General features: G+C 46.4%; 1 protein-coding gene across 2 annotated transcripts in view; it reads left to right on the top strand.

The window, feature by feature from the left end:
- Positions 1-14,111, top strand: part of PXN (paxillin) — a 49,278-nt gene that overhangs the window by 984 nt on the left and 34,183 nt on the right. Inside the window, exon 1 of one of the 2 annotated variants that reach the window (XM_017814208.1) lies at positions 2,706-2,755. The exons of the other annotated variant lie outside the window; for it this stretch is intronic. Coding sequence (XP_017669697.1) covers positions 2,743-2,755 — 13 coding nt within the window. The 5' untranslated portion in view covers positions 2,706-2,742. Of the gene's footprint in view, positions 1-2,705; positions 2,756-14,111 lie in introns of those variants that run through there. 2 annotated transcript variants of the gene reach the window in all.

The following is a 14,111-nucleotide window of genomic DNA, read 5'->3' on the forward strand; positions in this document are numbered from 1 at the left end:
ACTGGTAAACGATGCTTTGACAAGAGGGAAAGATGCCTTGAGCAAGTACTCTGAACGTAGGTTGTGTGGAGCCAGGAGTACCCTGAACACGGGTTGTGTGGATACAGGAAGCCCTGAAGTCTAACATTTTGTTGATGTTGACTCACTTTCTGACTTCATTTCCAGCTCCCAGCCCTGTTTCCCATCTGTAAATGGGGGTCATAACACCTTCTGTGAAAGATAAGGGTAAATCACAATGTGTCTTAGCCACAGGGGACAGTGTAAGAGGAAACCTCATGTACTTCTCTGATGCACTGCCTGCCTTCATTCCCTAGTACTTCCCATCCAACACCAGTTCGGAGGGATGTAGCTGCTCTCAGCATCACTTACCCCTCTGGGCACACCTTGGGTATGCTGCTCCAGTGGGAAAGAGTTTGCTGGAGGTGGAAATCACCTGGGAACTGCAGCTGCTTCTGCCCGGCTGTGTAAGGATGGTGCTTGAGCAGGTATTCACAGAGCCAGAGAGAGTTTGAGGCAGAGAGCAGGTAAGTGATGAAAGAACAGTAGTTCCAGGGTGTTAGGAAAGTTAGGAGAGGGTGAACGTTGCTTCAGTGAGTTTAGCTTGAGTCTGCAACTGAGCAGTTGTCTTGGCACCTTGGGTTTTAACCTGGCGTCCTCCTCAGGCAATCACAGGAGGGTTAGGGACTGGTAATTTTAGAAAGAAATGTTAGTGTGTGAAGAATTCAGTTATGAACAGCACATGGCTGTGGGCACTGCATGAGAACAAGGCTGGTTTTAAAAGCAATATTACTAGAGGATAGTATCACTCATGTGGCAGCCCTGCCTTCCCACCTCCCCCAACCCTTTCAAAGCAGTGCTGAAGCCACAGGCAAAGCTTTAAATGCAATGACTTTTTTATTTTTTTGTTTTTAACACTGAGCAGCTTGGACACAACCCATTTCTTGCAGGTACAACCATAACTAGTGCTATGACAGCTTAATTTCAGCCCTGAGACACAACAGAAATTGCATTCTTGATTTGCACTCACTTCTAGACTCCCAAAGGACACGGTAGGAAGGTGAAGATAAAAATTGCATACTAGGCTACAGTATGAACAGTGGGCACTTTATTTATGCAGAGGTAAAAATACAATCCAAGCCAGTCGTGTTGCTGGAGGAAACACACAGATCCCAGGAAAGGACATGTTTCTGATGACCTTAGGTCTGCTTTGCCATCAGTCAGTGGTAGTGGTTTATGTTGCTGCTCCTGGGGTGACACATCCTGAAGTCATCATTGCACAGTCAGTGATGGGTTTTGAAAAAATGTAACAGTCCCTTCAAATAATGCTTTAAATTTTGCTACTGGAGACCAGCAACGGGAGTGTCAGGTGAGATCCTTGGCATCAGTGGTGAAGCACACGATGAAAGCCTTTGCTTATATTTGTGTTGTATTTAGATCTAGGTAAGGACGTAATTTTCTGACAAGTACTGGATTTGGAGTAAAACCTGGCATGAATTTCTTGGAGGCTGTTGACTAATTGTAAGCATTGGCTGGGATGAGGGAGGGGATATTTCCCTGCCCCCCTAGTGATAGTTCTCATTATAGCATGACTTAACACAGGAAATAATGATGTCTGACTTGTGCTAGCAGGGGAAACTGGGTGTGTTTGTGCCTAGAGAGTGAAAAATACAGCACTGGAGATTGCTCGCAGCTGACCTCACAGTCTCTGTTTTTATGGAAACAAAATCCCGTAATCTCGGCTCAACAACAGGACATGTGCTGTTCAGCTCTGGGAACATTCTCTGACTTGGTAGGAATTTTGTAAGGAAAAGTGCTACGAGAGTCATGTTTCCTGGATCCTTAGCAGTTCCCACACTGATAGTTTTCGGTGTATCTCTCATCAGATTAGGAGCTGAACATTTGGGCTGAGCAACTGCTTTTACTGCCATGTCGACTTGGCCAGAGTGCAATGGTAAATGCTAGCTCTGATGAGGGTGGAGCTGTGCTGTGGCTCAGCCAAGGCAAGGACTTTGCTGCCTTGGAGTGTGGTTTGATAGCGGTTTGAAAGGAAAAGCAAGTGGGAAATGATTCAAGATACACCATCATATGATAAATCCAGGAGGAGTGTTACATTCTTTGAACACAGCGAAGGAGAAGTGGTTGGTGACTTTCCTTTATGGTGGCCACAGCTTGTGGAAAATCGTTCAGGAAAGGTTTCCCTTGCCCAGCTTCCCTTGGATGGGGTAAATCAGGGGCTCAGAAACGTTGATTTTTTTGAAGGTTTTGGAGTACAGCGCTGCCATGTGCTGGGCTCCTCCGGGCCTGGCACCCACCCAGCCTGGGGAGGGTCCTGCTCCTCCAGTGGAGAGCGCAGGGTTCGGGTCGCGTTCCTGCCGAGGCACCGCCAGCCTCGGCCGTGCGTGGGCCCGCAGGCGAGCGGGACGGCAGGGCCGGCATCACCGCGGGGACGGAGCCCCGCAGGCGGGCGGCGGCTCTGGGCGCTGCATTTCCCAGCATTTCCCAGGGCGCTCCCCCCCAGCCCGGGAAGGGGAGCGCGGCCGTTCCCGGCCGGCCGAGCCGCCCCCGCCCCGCGGCTCCCGCAGCGGCCGGCAGGGGGCGCGGCGCGGGGCGGGCGCGGCGGGGGCGCGCGGGGCGGGCGCGCGCGCGGGGGCGGGCCGGGAAAGTTGCGGGCGCTGGGGCGGCGGCGGCACCGGCGGGAGCGGCACCGGCGGGAGCGGCACCGGGACCGGGCACGGCGGCACCATGGACGACCTGGGTGAGTCCCGAGCCGCGCGGGCTCCCCCGCGACGGGTGGGGGGGTCGCACCGCCGCCCCTCCGCGCCCCGGGCGGCCGCGGCCGCGGCCCGCCCGGCCACGCTGCGCCCCCTCCGCGCCGCGGGGCTCGGGCCGCGCCCGCCGGCGCCCGGGGACGTGTCGCTGCCCGCGCACCGCGCTGGCCATCTCGGCTCTCCGCCCGCGGCCCCCTCGGCTGCGCTGCCCCGAGGCCCGCGGGCAGGGCCGGCGGGGGCTGTCCCGGCGCTGCCCCGGCCGGGAAGGGCGCCCGGCGCTGCCGTGCCCGGAGCGGCGGGGAGCGGAGCGTTCTCGGGTTTCACAGACACCTCCTCCCTGTCCTGCCGCAGCCTCCGGCTTGCTCTTGGGCGAGAGCAGAACTTTGCGCGGGTACGGAGTGGGGAGCCCTCGGGGGTAAGCGGAGCCCAGCCGGGCTCAGAGCTCATCCTCGTCCTCCCGCTGCCTCTCCCAGGTGTGCTGCAACCACCCGAAACCGTGTAGTGGGGAAATGTCAGGCAACTGGTCGCACGGGAAAGATCTAGAGAGTTTGAGTTCCTTTGGTACCAAGCCGGAAAGGGTGTGGATCTGCCAAAATCCCTTGTGCTCTGGGAGACATTAGGGTGACTGAGTTCCGCTTATGAAACTGATTAAATCAGACACTGGGGAGGGGCCGTGATCCGTTACTTCCATCCTACCTTTAATAGAAACCAGACGTTCTGTTAAGATATAGTCCAAGCAAATTGCTCCTTTTGGTCCTGGACCTTGAAGCTCACATTACAGCGCTGGCATAAAGCTGGTGATCACACCTTCAGAAAGCAGACTTTGAATTGTGCCAATGATAAAACTTAAGGGACAAGTAGTCCATCTGCTGTGTGGCTTCCTGGTGAAAGGTGCACCATGAAGGATCCATCCTTGGGGAGTGAAATCTCACCCTCTGCCCGGGTGGAGCAGCTGGTGGTGGAAAGAGAATGAATTTCCCCTTCAGCTTCTTCTCACGGTTGTTGTTTCTTTAAGTGGAGACAGTTCTGTTTACCTTTTCTCATATCCCTCAGCCTGGTTATCTCTCGGAGATTTGGTGCATGTTCCTAGCGTGTTCAGGAATGCGTTGCTAGTCAGAACAGGATTCACCCAGTGTGTGTGTTGACTTGCTGAGTGGCCCTTCAAGGTGAGCATACAGATAGCACCACTGCGTAGGGCCACTTTGGTGCCTCCAGTTTAGTGTCTCATCAACATGGTCTTTAGTGAACCATGGGAGCTGTACTGTACTCACTGCAACTATTGCATTCCTTGAATAGTGGCAGTGTGACTTCCCAGGAAGTCAGCTTTTGTTGGAATAGGCTACTGCGGTTTCATCACACTGTTCCTTCCTTCTGTAGGAGGATTAGAGGTGAACTGCAAAGAAATTGTGAAAAATATCTGAATTTGTCTGGCTTGTTCTTCTGAGGTGCTAAATGTATTGGCACTACCAGAGGTTAAAGTTGTGATCTGATTTGGAAAATTGAACTTTTAGTCTCAGCAACTTGATTTCATCAAGTCTTAATTACACCGTGTCTGTCTCAACTTTTTTGCAGCCTTTCAGGCTGGACAAGATCTAATTAACAGTAAGCAGTTGAACAAAAAAGAGTGTGACCCTTTCGCTCTCTGAGCTTTTCTTTGGTGTACAGAATTCACCACGGAAAAGCACGCCAGCTGTTTTCTCTCTGCAAATCGTTGTTAGCCCCCAAATGGCTCACTTATTTCTCTAAAGCCATTCACCTTAGATGCATACAAAAGGGAACAATGTGCTGATATAACTCCCCTGAAATAAGTCAGACTTTCGAACTGAAGTGAGAGTTGTTTGCTTTTCTTTCCTCATTATCTATGGCTGGATTATCTGAGTTGTGGATTAACTGTGCCATGGATACAGACATCTGTGCTGCCTCTGTCCAGAGTCAAGTTGGTCCGGCAGGACTTGTTGGTTCAGGCACAGTGCCATGTGGGCATAGCTGCACTGCTTCCAGGACCAGTTTTGGCCCAAAAGTAGTGTAGTATTGAGCTGGGACTAACATGCCGTGCAGGTTCAGAGTTGATGTCAAGTAAAATCACCTTAGATGTTTCCACACCATGCTTCTTAATCTGTGTGGTGCAAGAATGACTGTTGAGTGATGGACCTTGCTGGGCATGAGGGAACCCCTCACAGAGCCCATTGGTGTGCCTGTTTTTAACTCTCTGCCTTTATCAAAAATCTCCTTCCCCGTTGCAGAGTTGGAGGATGTGATCAGTGTCTACTTGTGCACTCTAAAATAGAGGTCCAGAAGTATCTCAGTTTCGTGCTTGGGCTGGAGAGGTTATGAAACATATGAGAATGGATTTGTCTTGCATTGGGGTTTCATTTGAAGTTGGAAAAAACTTTGTTCCTTTTTTTTTTCCCCCTGAGTGTTGAAGAAGTGATGTTACAGTGCACAGTTCACATAGGAAACTGTTTCTGCAGGCTGGAACTGTGCACCCTGTTGATCTGGGGGACCCTCTGTGGCACAGGACACGCAGTGCTGGGGCTGGATATAAACTCGAACAGCCCATGGTGGGAGGGGGGGAGGAGAACAGCTGACCAGACTTGTCCAGAATGTCTTCCTCGCATCTCTCTAAGGAAATGTATTTTGCGGATGTGCTTGGAGTTTGACAGGAAGTTTGCTGAATGAGTTTGCCGCTCTGCAGTGTTGTAAACTGGCACAGAGAGTACAACTTTGTCCTGAAGAGTGAGAATCCTAACGTGGGGCTCTCGTCCCTCCCATGGGATTGCCAAAGCACAGCCTGTGCTTCCACCACACAAGTCACCAACCACACATATTCTATTTAGACATTCTGAGATACTGAATTAGATGTTAAATTATTCTTGGTTCTGCGGTGCTGCTTTGTCTAAGTAGTATGTGGGAACAGATCCATTAGGATCTGCTGGTTGTGGAGGAAGAAACCTAATTTGTGTAATGTGTCATGTCTTTTGTGGTGAGAGGAGTAAGAGAAAAGAAGCTTGACATTTGTTTTAGTCAGATACTGTTTGATTTTTGACTCTGAGTGTTTTTTACAGCCTTTTCCTGAAAGGGGTTATTTGCAAACACTACTGGGAAACCTTTTGGTTACTCCAAACAGAAATGGTGTTGCTTTTAGAAGCTTTCATTTGATGACTTTGAAATTCTCGTTTCTCTACTGCTATTTTTTTTTTATTTTTAAAGTCTTCAGATTTTTTTAAACTGGATTGTGCAATCAAAAACAAAACAGCATTCAGTAGAGCTTGTAAAAGGTGTTTTACAAAGATGTCATTTCTGTTTAATGAGAATATATTTGTGGCGTTGTTTTGGCTGTGCATGTAAACTAGACTGTGACCTTATTTTAGGTGTGCTTGGTCACTTCTGGAAGGGCTTGCTCACTTTTGGAGAAGGTTTGTCTAGCAGTGTGTTTTCAAAATTCTGGGAGCGGAGGTTCAGTGGCACAAGAGATTTTGCTCTAAAACGTTGGTTCCCTCTGTTTTAGGAACTCTAATCCACCTTCTCTTCAGTCCTTAATCCTCTCAAGATTGACTTTAAAGGGAGCCGTCTTGCCATTGATTTTTCATGGGAGTGTGGAGGGAGGTGCATGTGTTTCCATCTGTCATCTGTCCTAACATTTGGAATATTGCTGTGCTCTGCAGGGCGGTTCTGTCTGTCCCTCTTCTGAGGGAGATGCTTGCCTGTTTCTGACTCAGTTCCTTCAGTCTGGGAGTCATATGCTGTGGGTTTTGGTCTTACTTGACTGAAAGTTTACTGTGAAATGGTTCACGGTCAGCTACGCCCAGGAAATGGTATTGGGGGGACAAACTGGTAAAGTAGTTTGGTCCCTTGGCTTTCTTCTGGCTCAGGTTTCTTGAGTCCTTCCTGCTGCTGGGCGAGAAGGCTGTAAACAGAACTAATACTCTGCACAATGAGGTTCTGACTTGTTTCAGCTCCTTAGCTGTTGTGACCCCTCGTAAAACAGGGACTTCATTGTCCTGAGCAACTCAGACAGGGAGTCCTCTGCCTCGAGCAGTGTGTGATGAAGAGAGAGGCTTCTTTTCTTGTTGCTCTATTTCCATGGAAAGGCTGGACTCTGTGCTGTCTTTAGCTCCTTTGTCCCTCGCTGGGAGAGGTCAACTTATCCCAAGTGTTCAGCTGCCCTCCTGGTTAAAATTGATCCTCCGACACCATCTCTGCCTCTAGAGAAAGAAATGGGCAACTTCTCATATGTATTCAACTCTCTCTCTGCTTGTTCTTTCTTTCTCAGGGAATCATGATGCTTTGATTTCTCTGGACCCCTTTTAAGTCACCTCTTTCCCTTCAAAGTGCATTTATTATATGAAACAAGTTGCGAAACTGCAGAAATGATGGCTAAAATTCTTAAGTCTGGCAGTAGAACAAGCAATAATAATGCACTTCTGGTTAGATCAGAGTTGGTTTTCTGATCTGCTGCTAAGACAGCTAGACAGATAAATTCCTTAATCTCTGCAACTAGAGGGAGGAAAAAGCCTGTCCATGGCCACAAAACAAATCTGTTTGAATCGGACTTGTGTTAGTTGTGATATCCAGGATCCAATGCAGCTTTGGAGACAGCCAGAACAGATTCTGAATGTAGTTGTGTTGTGCTAGTGGAAAATCAGTGTGAGTGAATAGGATCTCTGGTCCCAGTTTCCTGCTCTGTGTACTGATCTTGTGTGTCCCTTTTTGTCTGATGCGGAAGCTGTTAATGAAGATGCTCTTCTACTCCAGCTGCCTGAAAGTGAGACATTGTCTGTGGGAAGCTTCCCTGTGCTCTGATGAGAAGATGGGGTTTAAGGAATGAGTTTCTTGCTCACTTTAGCCTGTCCTAACTAAGTGAGGTTTAAGAACAAGCCCTGGTAGTACAGGCTGTCATGACTGTTAGGATATTTTAAAATGTTAAGTAGGGAACTGTGGAGACCTTTGTGTCCTTGTTTCAGTGTTTGTAAAATTTCACCTTGCATCTCATCCAGTTTCAGATGGCAGCCAAAAATGGTGATTTCAGCTTCCCCATCTCTTGTGTGTTCACTGTTTACTTAATGAGATCAGGCTCCAGAGTAAATTAGTTCAAATTTCTCATCTTTTGGAAAACTAACCTTTAACCCCAAATTGAACAAATGATTTGCCAATGGATTGATAAGCTGAACTAGACCCAGTGCGGAGTAGAAACAAGGAGTGGCACCATTCCTTTCCACTTTGGGCTGAAGTTAAATGGGTGGGAGAGAAAGTGGAAGTTGTGATCTCAAATTGGTTTAACCTGATTTAACTGCTGGCTGCTGTGAGGTGTGTTGAGTTCCCTGCTGCCATCTCCCTTCCTTGTGTCCACAGTAACTGTTGGACAGCTGGCTGGGTCAGCAAGCTGATTCTTCTCAAAGTCATCATTTTTTTTACATGGACAGTGGACTGGGAAGTAGGTGAGGCCACCTCTTTTAGCTGTGGGTTGTGTTTAATATAGCATAAGGTAACCATTTATCCACAGCCTCAAAAATGTGGCCTGACTTAAGGCATATTATTTCTCTGTCTGTTGAACAGGGATAATTAGTCCTTACCTGCAAAGTGTGGTTAATGTTGGTTGAGATCTTTATGCTTCTGAAATAGCTTCCAGCTGAATATATCAGAATATAACTCTTTTGAGCTTTTCTGGTCACCATCGCTGGAAAAGCTTACAGTAGCCCATTTGAATCAGATTTTCAAGTTTTTATTCCCTTCTCAGCCCTGTTGAATGTTCTCTCTCTGCCTTTCTGATTGCTCATCCTTTATCCTCTGTTATGACAGGCTGTGAGTAGGGAGAAAAGATTTCCTTTCTCTTCCAAGTTCCCCACAGTAGTTCTACTCTAGTCTTTCCCTTTACCACAGAGCGTCGTGAAGTCATTCAAAGAATGTTGTGTGCTAAAGATATACCATAAAAATAGGAGGTGGGTGATGACTTTCTTGTATCACTCTTAGCTGTTTTTCCCATTCATGCTCATTCTCTTTGCAAATGGCCCCAAAGGAGCAGCACCAGCTGGCTGGGGACAGTCTCCCTTGACTGACTGGTGTCAAAATCCATGCTCTCTCTTCTGTGTATGTATGTTTTTAAATCCTGATGGAGCAAACAAAGTAGAAATGGCAACTGGAGTGCTGTGGAGCAAGTTTGGTGTTGGTGTTTCAGTTACAGGAACTGAGTCCCCGAGGTTATGTGTTTGTGCTGTTTAGGAGTCTGGTAAGCTCTTTTTCTGCTCACATAAATGCAGCTTTTTCTTGTAGCAGACAGTAATTATTCTGAATTTACATGGGAAATTTATCTAAGCAGTTTGAGACAACTGTAAGATGAGGAGCCAAGAGAACTTATGGCAGCCCACAGGGGGAGGCAGCCTGCATTGTTAGTGCTTGGCTCCTTTTTCCCTGTGCTGGACTGTCTCTACACTGCGAACAAGTTCAGTTCGAGTTATTTAAATGATGATGAGATAGTCTGAAGTCTTCCAATGCAGCTTGTCATGCCTCTCCTCACAGTGTTCTTACTAAATATCCATGTTTGTGCAGATGGCTTTGCTGGGTGAGGTACTGAGTGTGTCTGGCTGGCAGCATGCAGTGGAGTGTAGCTTGATTTCTTGTGGTTTTTTACTGTTTATTGCATGCGTTTAGATCTCTAACATTTTGCAAATGATGTGAAGAACATCAAAAAAAGTAAATGGCGCTCCAGGGAATAAACTTTCTGAATGACACTTTGCATGGGGAATTGTGCTTTAAATGGCTCAGCTATAAATCAAACTGTATGGGGGCTCCAGGAATAAACCAATCCCATGTTTTTGCCACAGAATTGAGCTGGCAGACAGAATTAATCCTGAGTCTGTCTAGACGCCTCATAGGATCTTGCTTTATTTCTATTGCTGAAGAGGAAGGTGAGCAGAGAATTTCACTTTGTGCTATGGGGAAGTTTGTGGTGGCTCAGGAACTGTGGTTAGGCTGGGTTTTAATAAGAGCAGGAGGCAGTAAAAGAAGCCAGAGGTAGAAAAGGTCATGGGCAGGAGAGCTGTAAATAATTTGCCATGGATTAGGGGCTTAATACTCGCTTGTTCTATCCTCTTTCATGGTTCTAAACAAGTTCAAGGCTTCTCTGTGAAAAGGTTTCTTTTGGGTCGGAGCCACTAATTTCAGCTGGGTCAGACAAAAGAGCCTAAGGCTAACTGCACGTCACTTGAGGTTACTGGTGCCCCACGAGTTGGAATAAGACGATGGCTTGGCTGGTCTCTGCTTCTCATCTTGTTTGACCATTAGTTGCATCTGCTGCTCCCCATTCCTCAGCACCAGCAGCTGCCTTGGGACTAGGTTTGTTTTTGTCTTTTTTGCTGATGGCAGAGGTGGTCCCCAAGAGGAAGGTGCTTAGGAGTAGTACTTCTGGTTTGAAATTCTTGTTCATTATGGTTTTATGTGGGAGACTGGTTTTGGACTGTGTAGGCCTGGCTAGGCAGTGTGATGCACAGCTGGAACTATTCTGTCTGGATGTGAGCAGCTCCAGCAGTTAGACAGGATCCCTGCAGAGAGCTGGAGCACTGGGGGAGGGAGTGAAATGCCATTTCATCCACGTCATGAAATCTCTTATCAGTGGCCAACTCAGTGTTGTGGGTGGGTGAGCAGTGCTGGCCAGAAGAAGCTGCCTTTTTTTTTCTGCTGTGAAATGTGAGGAGCTCAGCACTGTCAGTCAGGCTGGGAGCTGTAGAGTGGCTGTGTGGATCTTGGGATGAATTTGTCAGTCAGGTTCTTATAACCCTAAGCCTGTAGTTTACAGTCTATCCTGCTGGTGCTTAATCTGAGATTTGCTGCTTGGCTGCCCTGAGCAGTTCCCTTGGGCAGTGCCTCACAAGCACAGCTGCTCTGGCATGCTACTCCTGTACTTCTTGCTTAAATCTGGTGCCTCCTGCACCTTCTGCCTTGGGATAATGCTTAAAAAGCCCTGGCTGTGTGACTTAGAGAGAAAATCTGTTAGGTTATCATTCATTTTTGTGTAGGAGTTGGTTGAGGGCTTCATTTATAAAATGCTACCTTACCATCAAACGCGAGGGAGAAAACTACTTGAAAGAGATCGCCGTGGTACTGCTTAGGGTGGTGTGAAACTCAGAGACCTCCTGGGCCCCCTGGATCTGCTGGAGCCCTCTGATTGCACTGCTGGGGTTTGGAGAGTGCAGTGTGTGGGATGGAACGGCCAGTGTGATGTGAGGTGTTGGGTGCCACCCCCCCCAGAGCGGTACCGCTCTGGTGTGTTCCTGTCCCTGCAGAGCTGGGAGGCTGTTTGCTGGGGAGGAGGGTTGAAGGAAGGGGCTGGGGGTGGTGCAGGGAGGAAGCTTTATGTAATTCTTGGCTGGCTTCTGAATAATTGTTTTAATGAAATGGAATGCAGTGTATTCAGTGCTTGCTTGGCAGAAATAGCTATTTTTTTTTGTTTGTTTTCTGTTTTGGAGGGGGGAAAGGAGTTGGGGTTGCTCTATTTTCCAGCTGCTTTAAACTCTTAGGCTTGGATTTGTGGCTGAGATAGAAGTGGAATATTGTTCTTGGTGAGGGGGCAGTTGCACTGCTGTGCATGTGTGGGAAATTGTAGATTTATTGTGTAGTGGCAGAGCCTGGTCCCTCTGTTTCTCTGTGGGCTGTGGATGCCACTGTGGTTTGAGGTGGATCAGGTTAATTTTAAAGTATTCAGCACTACTGGGATGATAGTGATGTGAATAGGTACGTGTCCCTGTGAAATACATGTCCATCTAACTATTTGATAGGAAAATGAATCCATTTCCCTCTATGCCCTAGTTCAGTGCATAGCAGGGAAGAATATGATGAGTTGAGACAAAGAAGTCAACTTAATTTTCAGCAAAGCAGAAATGTAGGCACTTGGAATCTTTACTTCTCTAGACTAGTGCAAAATATTCTGTCCAGTTATCTCAGATGATTGTTGACTTTTATCGTAGGATTGGTGGTGGAACAGTCAGATCATGGTGAAAACCCTTTTTTAGAAAGTAATTTGAAGTAGGATTTATTTCATGTACCTCTGAAAGGGAAGTTTATTCTCATGCTGCTTCTATTTCAGTATTGCTGGCATTTCCATTTTTGGTCAGTGCTGGAGATTGGTCTCTGTTACTCATCTTTACCTCTCAAAAATCTACTTTCTCTTTGGTCTTCGTAATTTATTTTTTTTTTTTTAGTTGCAGTTTTCTGGGGGCTTGCGTTCTCTTGTGAGTAAAACAGCCTTTGGTTGATAGGATAAAATTTGTCTTTGTCAAATATGAAACAGTAACTTCTGTTAAGGGCACTGAGATGAAGCAGCTGTCACGCGTTTAATTGCTTTATTAATACTGCTCTTGGTAAAAAGAAATCCTCACTATTTCTCTTACTGCTGATGAAGCAAGCCAGAGACTTGTGCCTAATGCTTCTGTCGGGATGCCAGATGACAGGTAGAACCATAGGTCATCTACCTTCTCATGTAGGGAGAGATAAGAAAACCTTAAACATTCTCCAGTTCTTCTCCCTCCACTGGCTCCAATACACTGCAGTTCTAAAAATGTTAGTTTTCTGTTTGGCTTTAACAATTTCCTTTCTTTCAGCGGGCCTCTGTCATGACATTGTGAAACTCTTGAGTCACATTCTTCTGCCAATACCGAAAAAAACCCCTAAGAGCTCTGCAGCTGTAGAGCCATCAGCAGTTTCCATCAAATTACCACCCACATCTCCCAAAGTAGACTGGGGGACCAGTTCCCACATTCATTTCTGAAACATTGTCCTCCTTTCATTCTCAGAATCTCCTTTAAAGTGAAAAGCAGCTGCTTTAACCAGATTTTTAACCATGTGCTCCTTGGCCCTCTGTACTCTGTTGTCTTTCAGAGCTATTGCTTGCCCACTATCTGTAGTTAATTGGGTTATCTTTTAGTACAGTGCTCAACAGATTGAAAGCTTAATTTTCAAACTTTCTACCTATTATAGTTATAAGTAGTACCAAGATCTGCACAACTGAAAAATGTTAAATATTTTGTTGTCGTTTCCCCCTGCCCTGCTCTGTGAGTTTACATTGTGCTTTTGGCAGTGCTTTGTGTAAAGTCAATTGTTGACAATGACTTAAACTTTTTGGCTTATAAAGAGTTTAGTGTTGCTTCCAAGTCTGCTCCTACCCTGTTGCAGAGAACCCTTGCAGAAATGAAAACTTCTTAAAAGAAAAATCCACCATTACTTCCTTAGTAATTAGGTTTTTAACAAGCCAGTTAAACCACATATGACATTTGACACAAGTTCCTTTTTTTTTTAAAAAAAAAAAAGGGAAACAGCCCACTTCAGAGTGGTTGGCAGGTCAAGCCAGCAAGTCTTTATTTATATCTCAATATACTAACCTTTTCTTTGGCATCCCCAGTATCTGGGTGAGATTTGCTGGGACTTCATATCTCCTTATTGATTCAGGCTTTTAAAACTTCATATATCTTGGTTTTTTAAGGGTAGGTTTGCATTTGCTGAATGCTTTTATATTTATGCTGTTGGGAGATATGCTTGCTACGTACTGAATGGGAAGAAAGAAAAATGTTCTCTTCAAGGACTAAAATCTCTCAAGTCTGCATTCCCATATCCCATTTAAGAGCCTTCAGGATAGGAATGCCTCAATGAGACTATTCTAAATATGGATGTGATTGCAGTGTCTCTTTAGCGTCCCCATCTTTTGTTACTGGAATCCTCCTGTTGCTGGTAGCCAGGGCACTCTTCATCTCAGGGGCAGAATCTGTGATTCTAATGCTTTTAATGAATTCAGAATTTACACTAATATTTCAGTCCTTCATTTCATCATCTTTATGTGTGTCTCAAATTTTGTAACTGGCACTTTGCCTGGACGGGTCTATATTCAGCTCTGTTTATGCTGCATGGATAGGATTTCCACAGCTTAAAAGCTGCTATTTTTTTTCCTCAAGTTTCATGTCTATTCTTGCATAACCATGCAAATCCTACTCTTCCCTTTACTGGTTATGGGGTCCACATGCTTTCCTGTTACTGTTACTTTTTAAAAGGCTCATAATTAACTTAGAATGTGCAAGCTCTGACTGCGTCCAAACCCATTTTTACTTATGCAGATGGAGAGGAACACAGCAATCTTTGGCAATGTTGCTGACTGTGGTTACCTGTGTGGCAATATGAGATGCTGGGGTGTCTGGGGTGGTGGTCCTGCTGGCAGCTGAGTCAATGTAAGGGCTTGCTGCTGCTGAAAGGGGAGATGGCTTTACTTACACTCATCCTTACCCTGTTCTGCTCTCTGACTGTTTGGACATAGCCCTTCTTGCTGACTGCTGTGCTAATCTCTTTTCTGACCCAAAAGGAGAT

This window comes from Lepidothrix coronata, unplaced genomic scaffold, assembly GCF_001604755.1.
Source record: "Lepidothrix coronata isolate B3197 unplaced genomic scaffold, Lepidothrix_coronata-1.0 Scaffold44, whole genome shotgun sequence".
Taxonomy (NCBI): domain Eukaryota; kingdom Metazoa; phylum Chordata; class Aves; order Passeriformes; family Pipridae; genus Lepidothrix; species Lepidothrix coronata.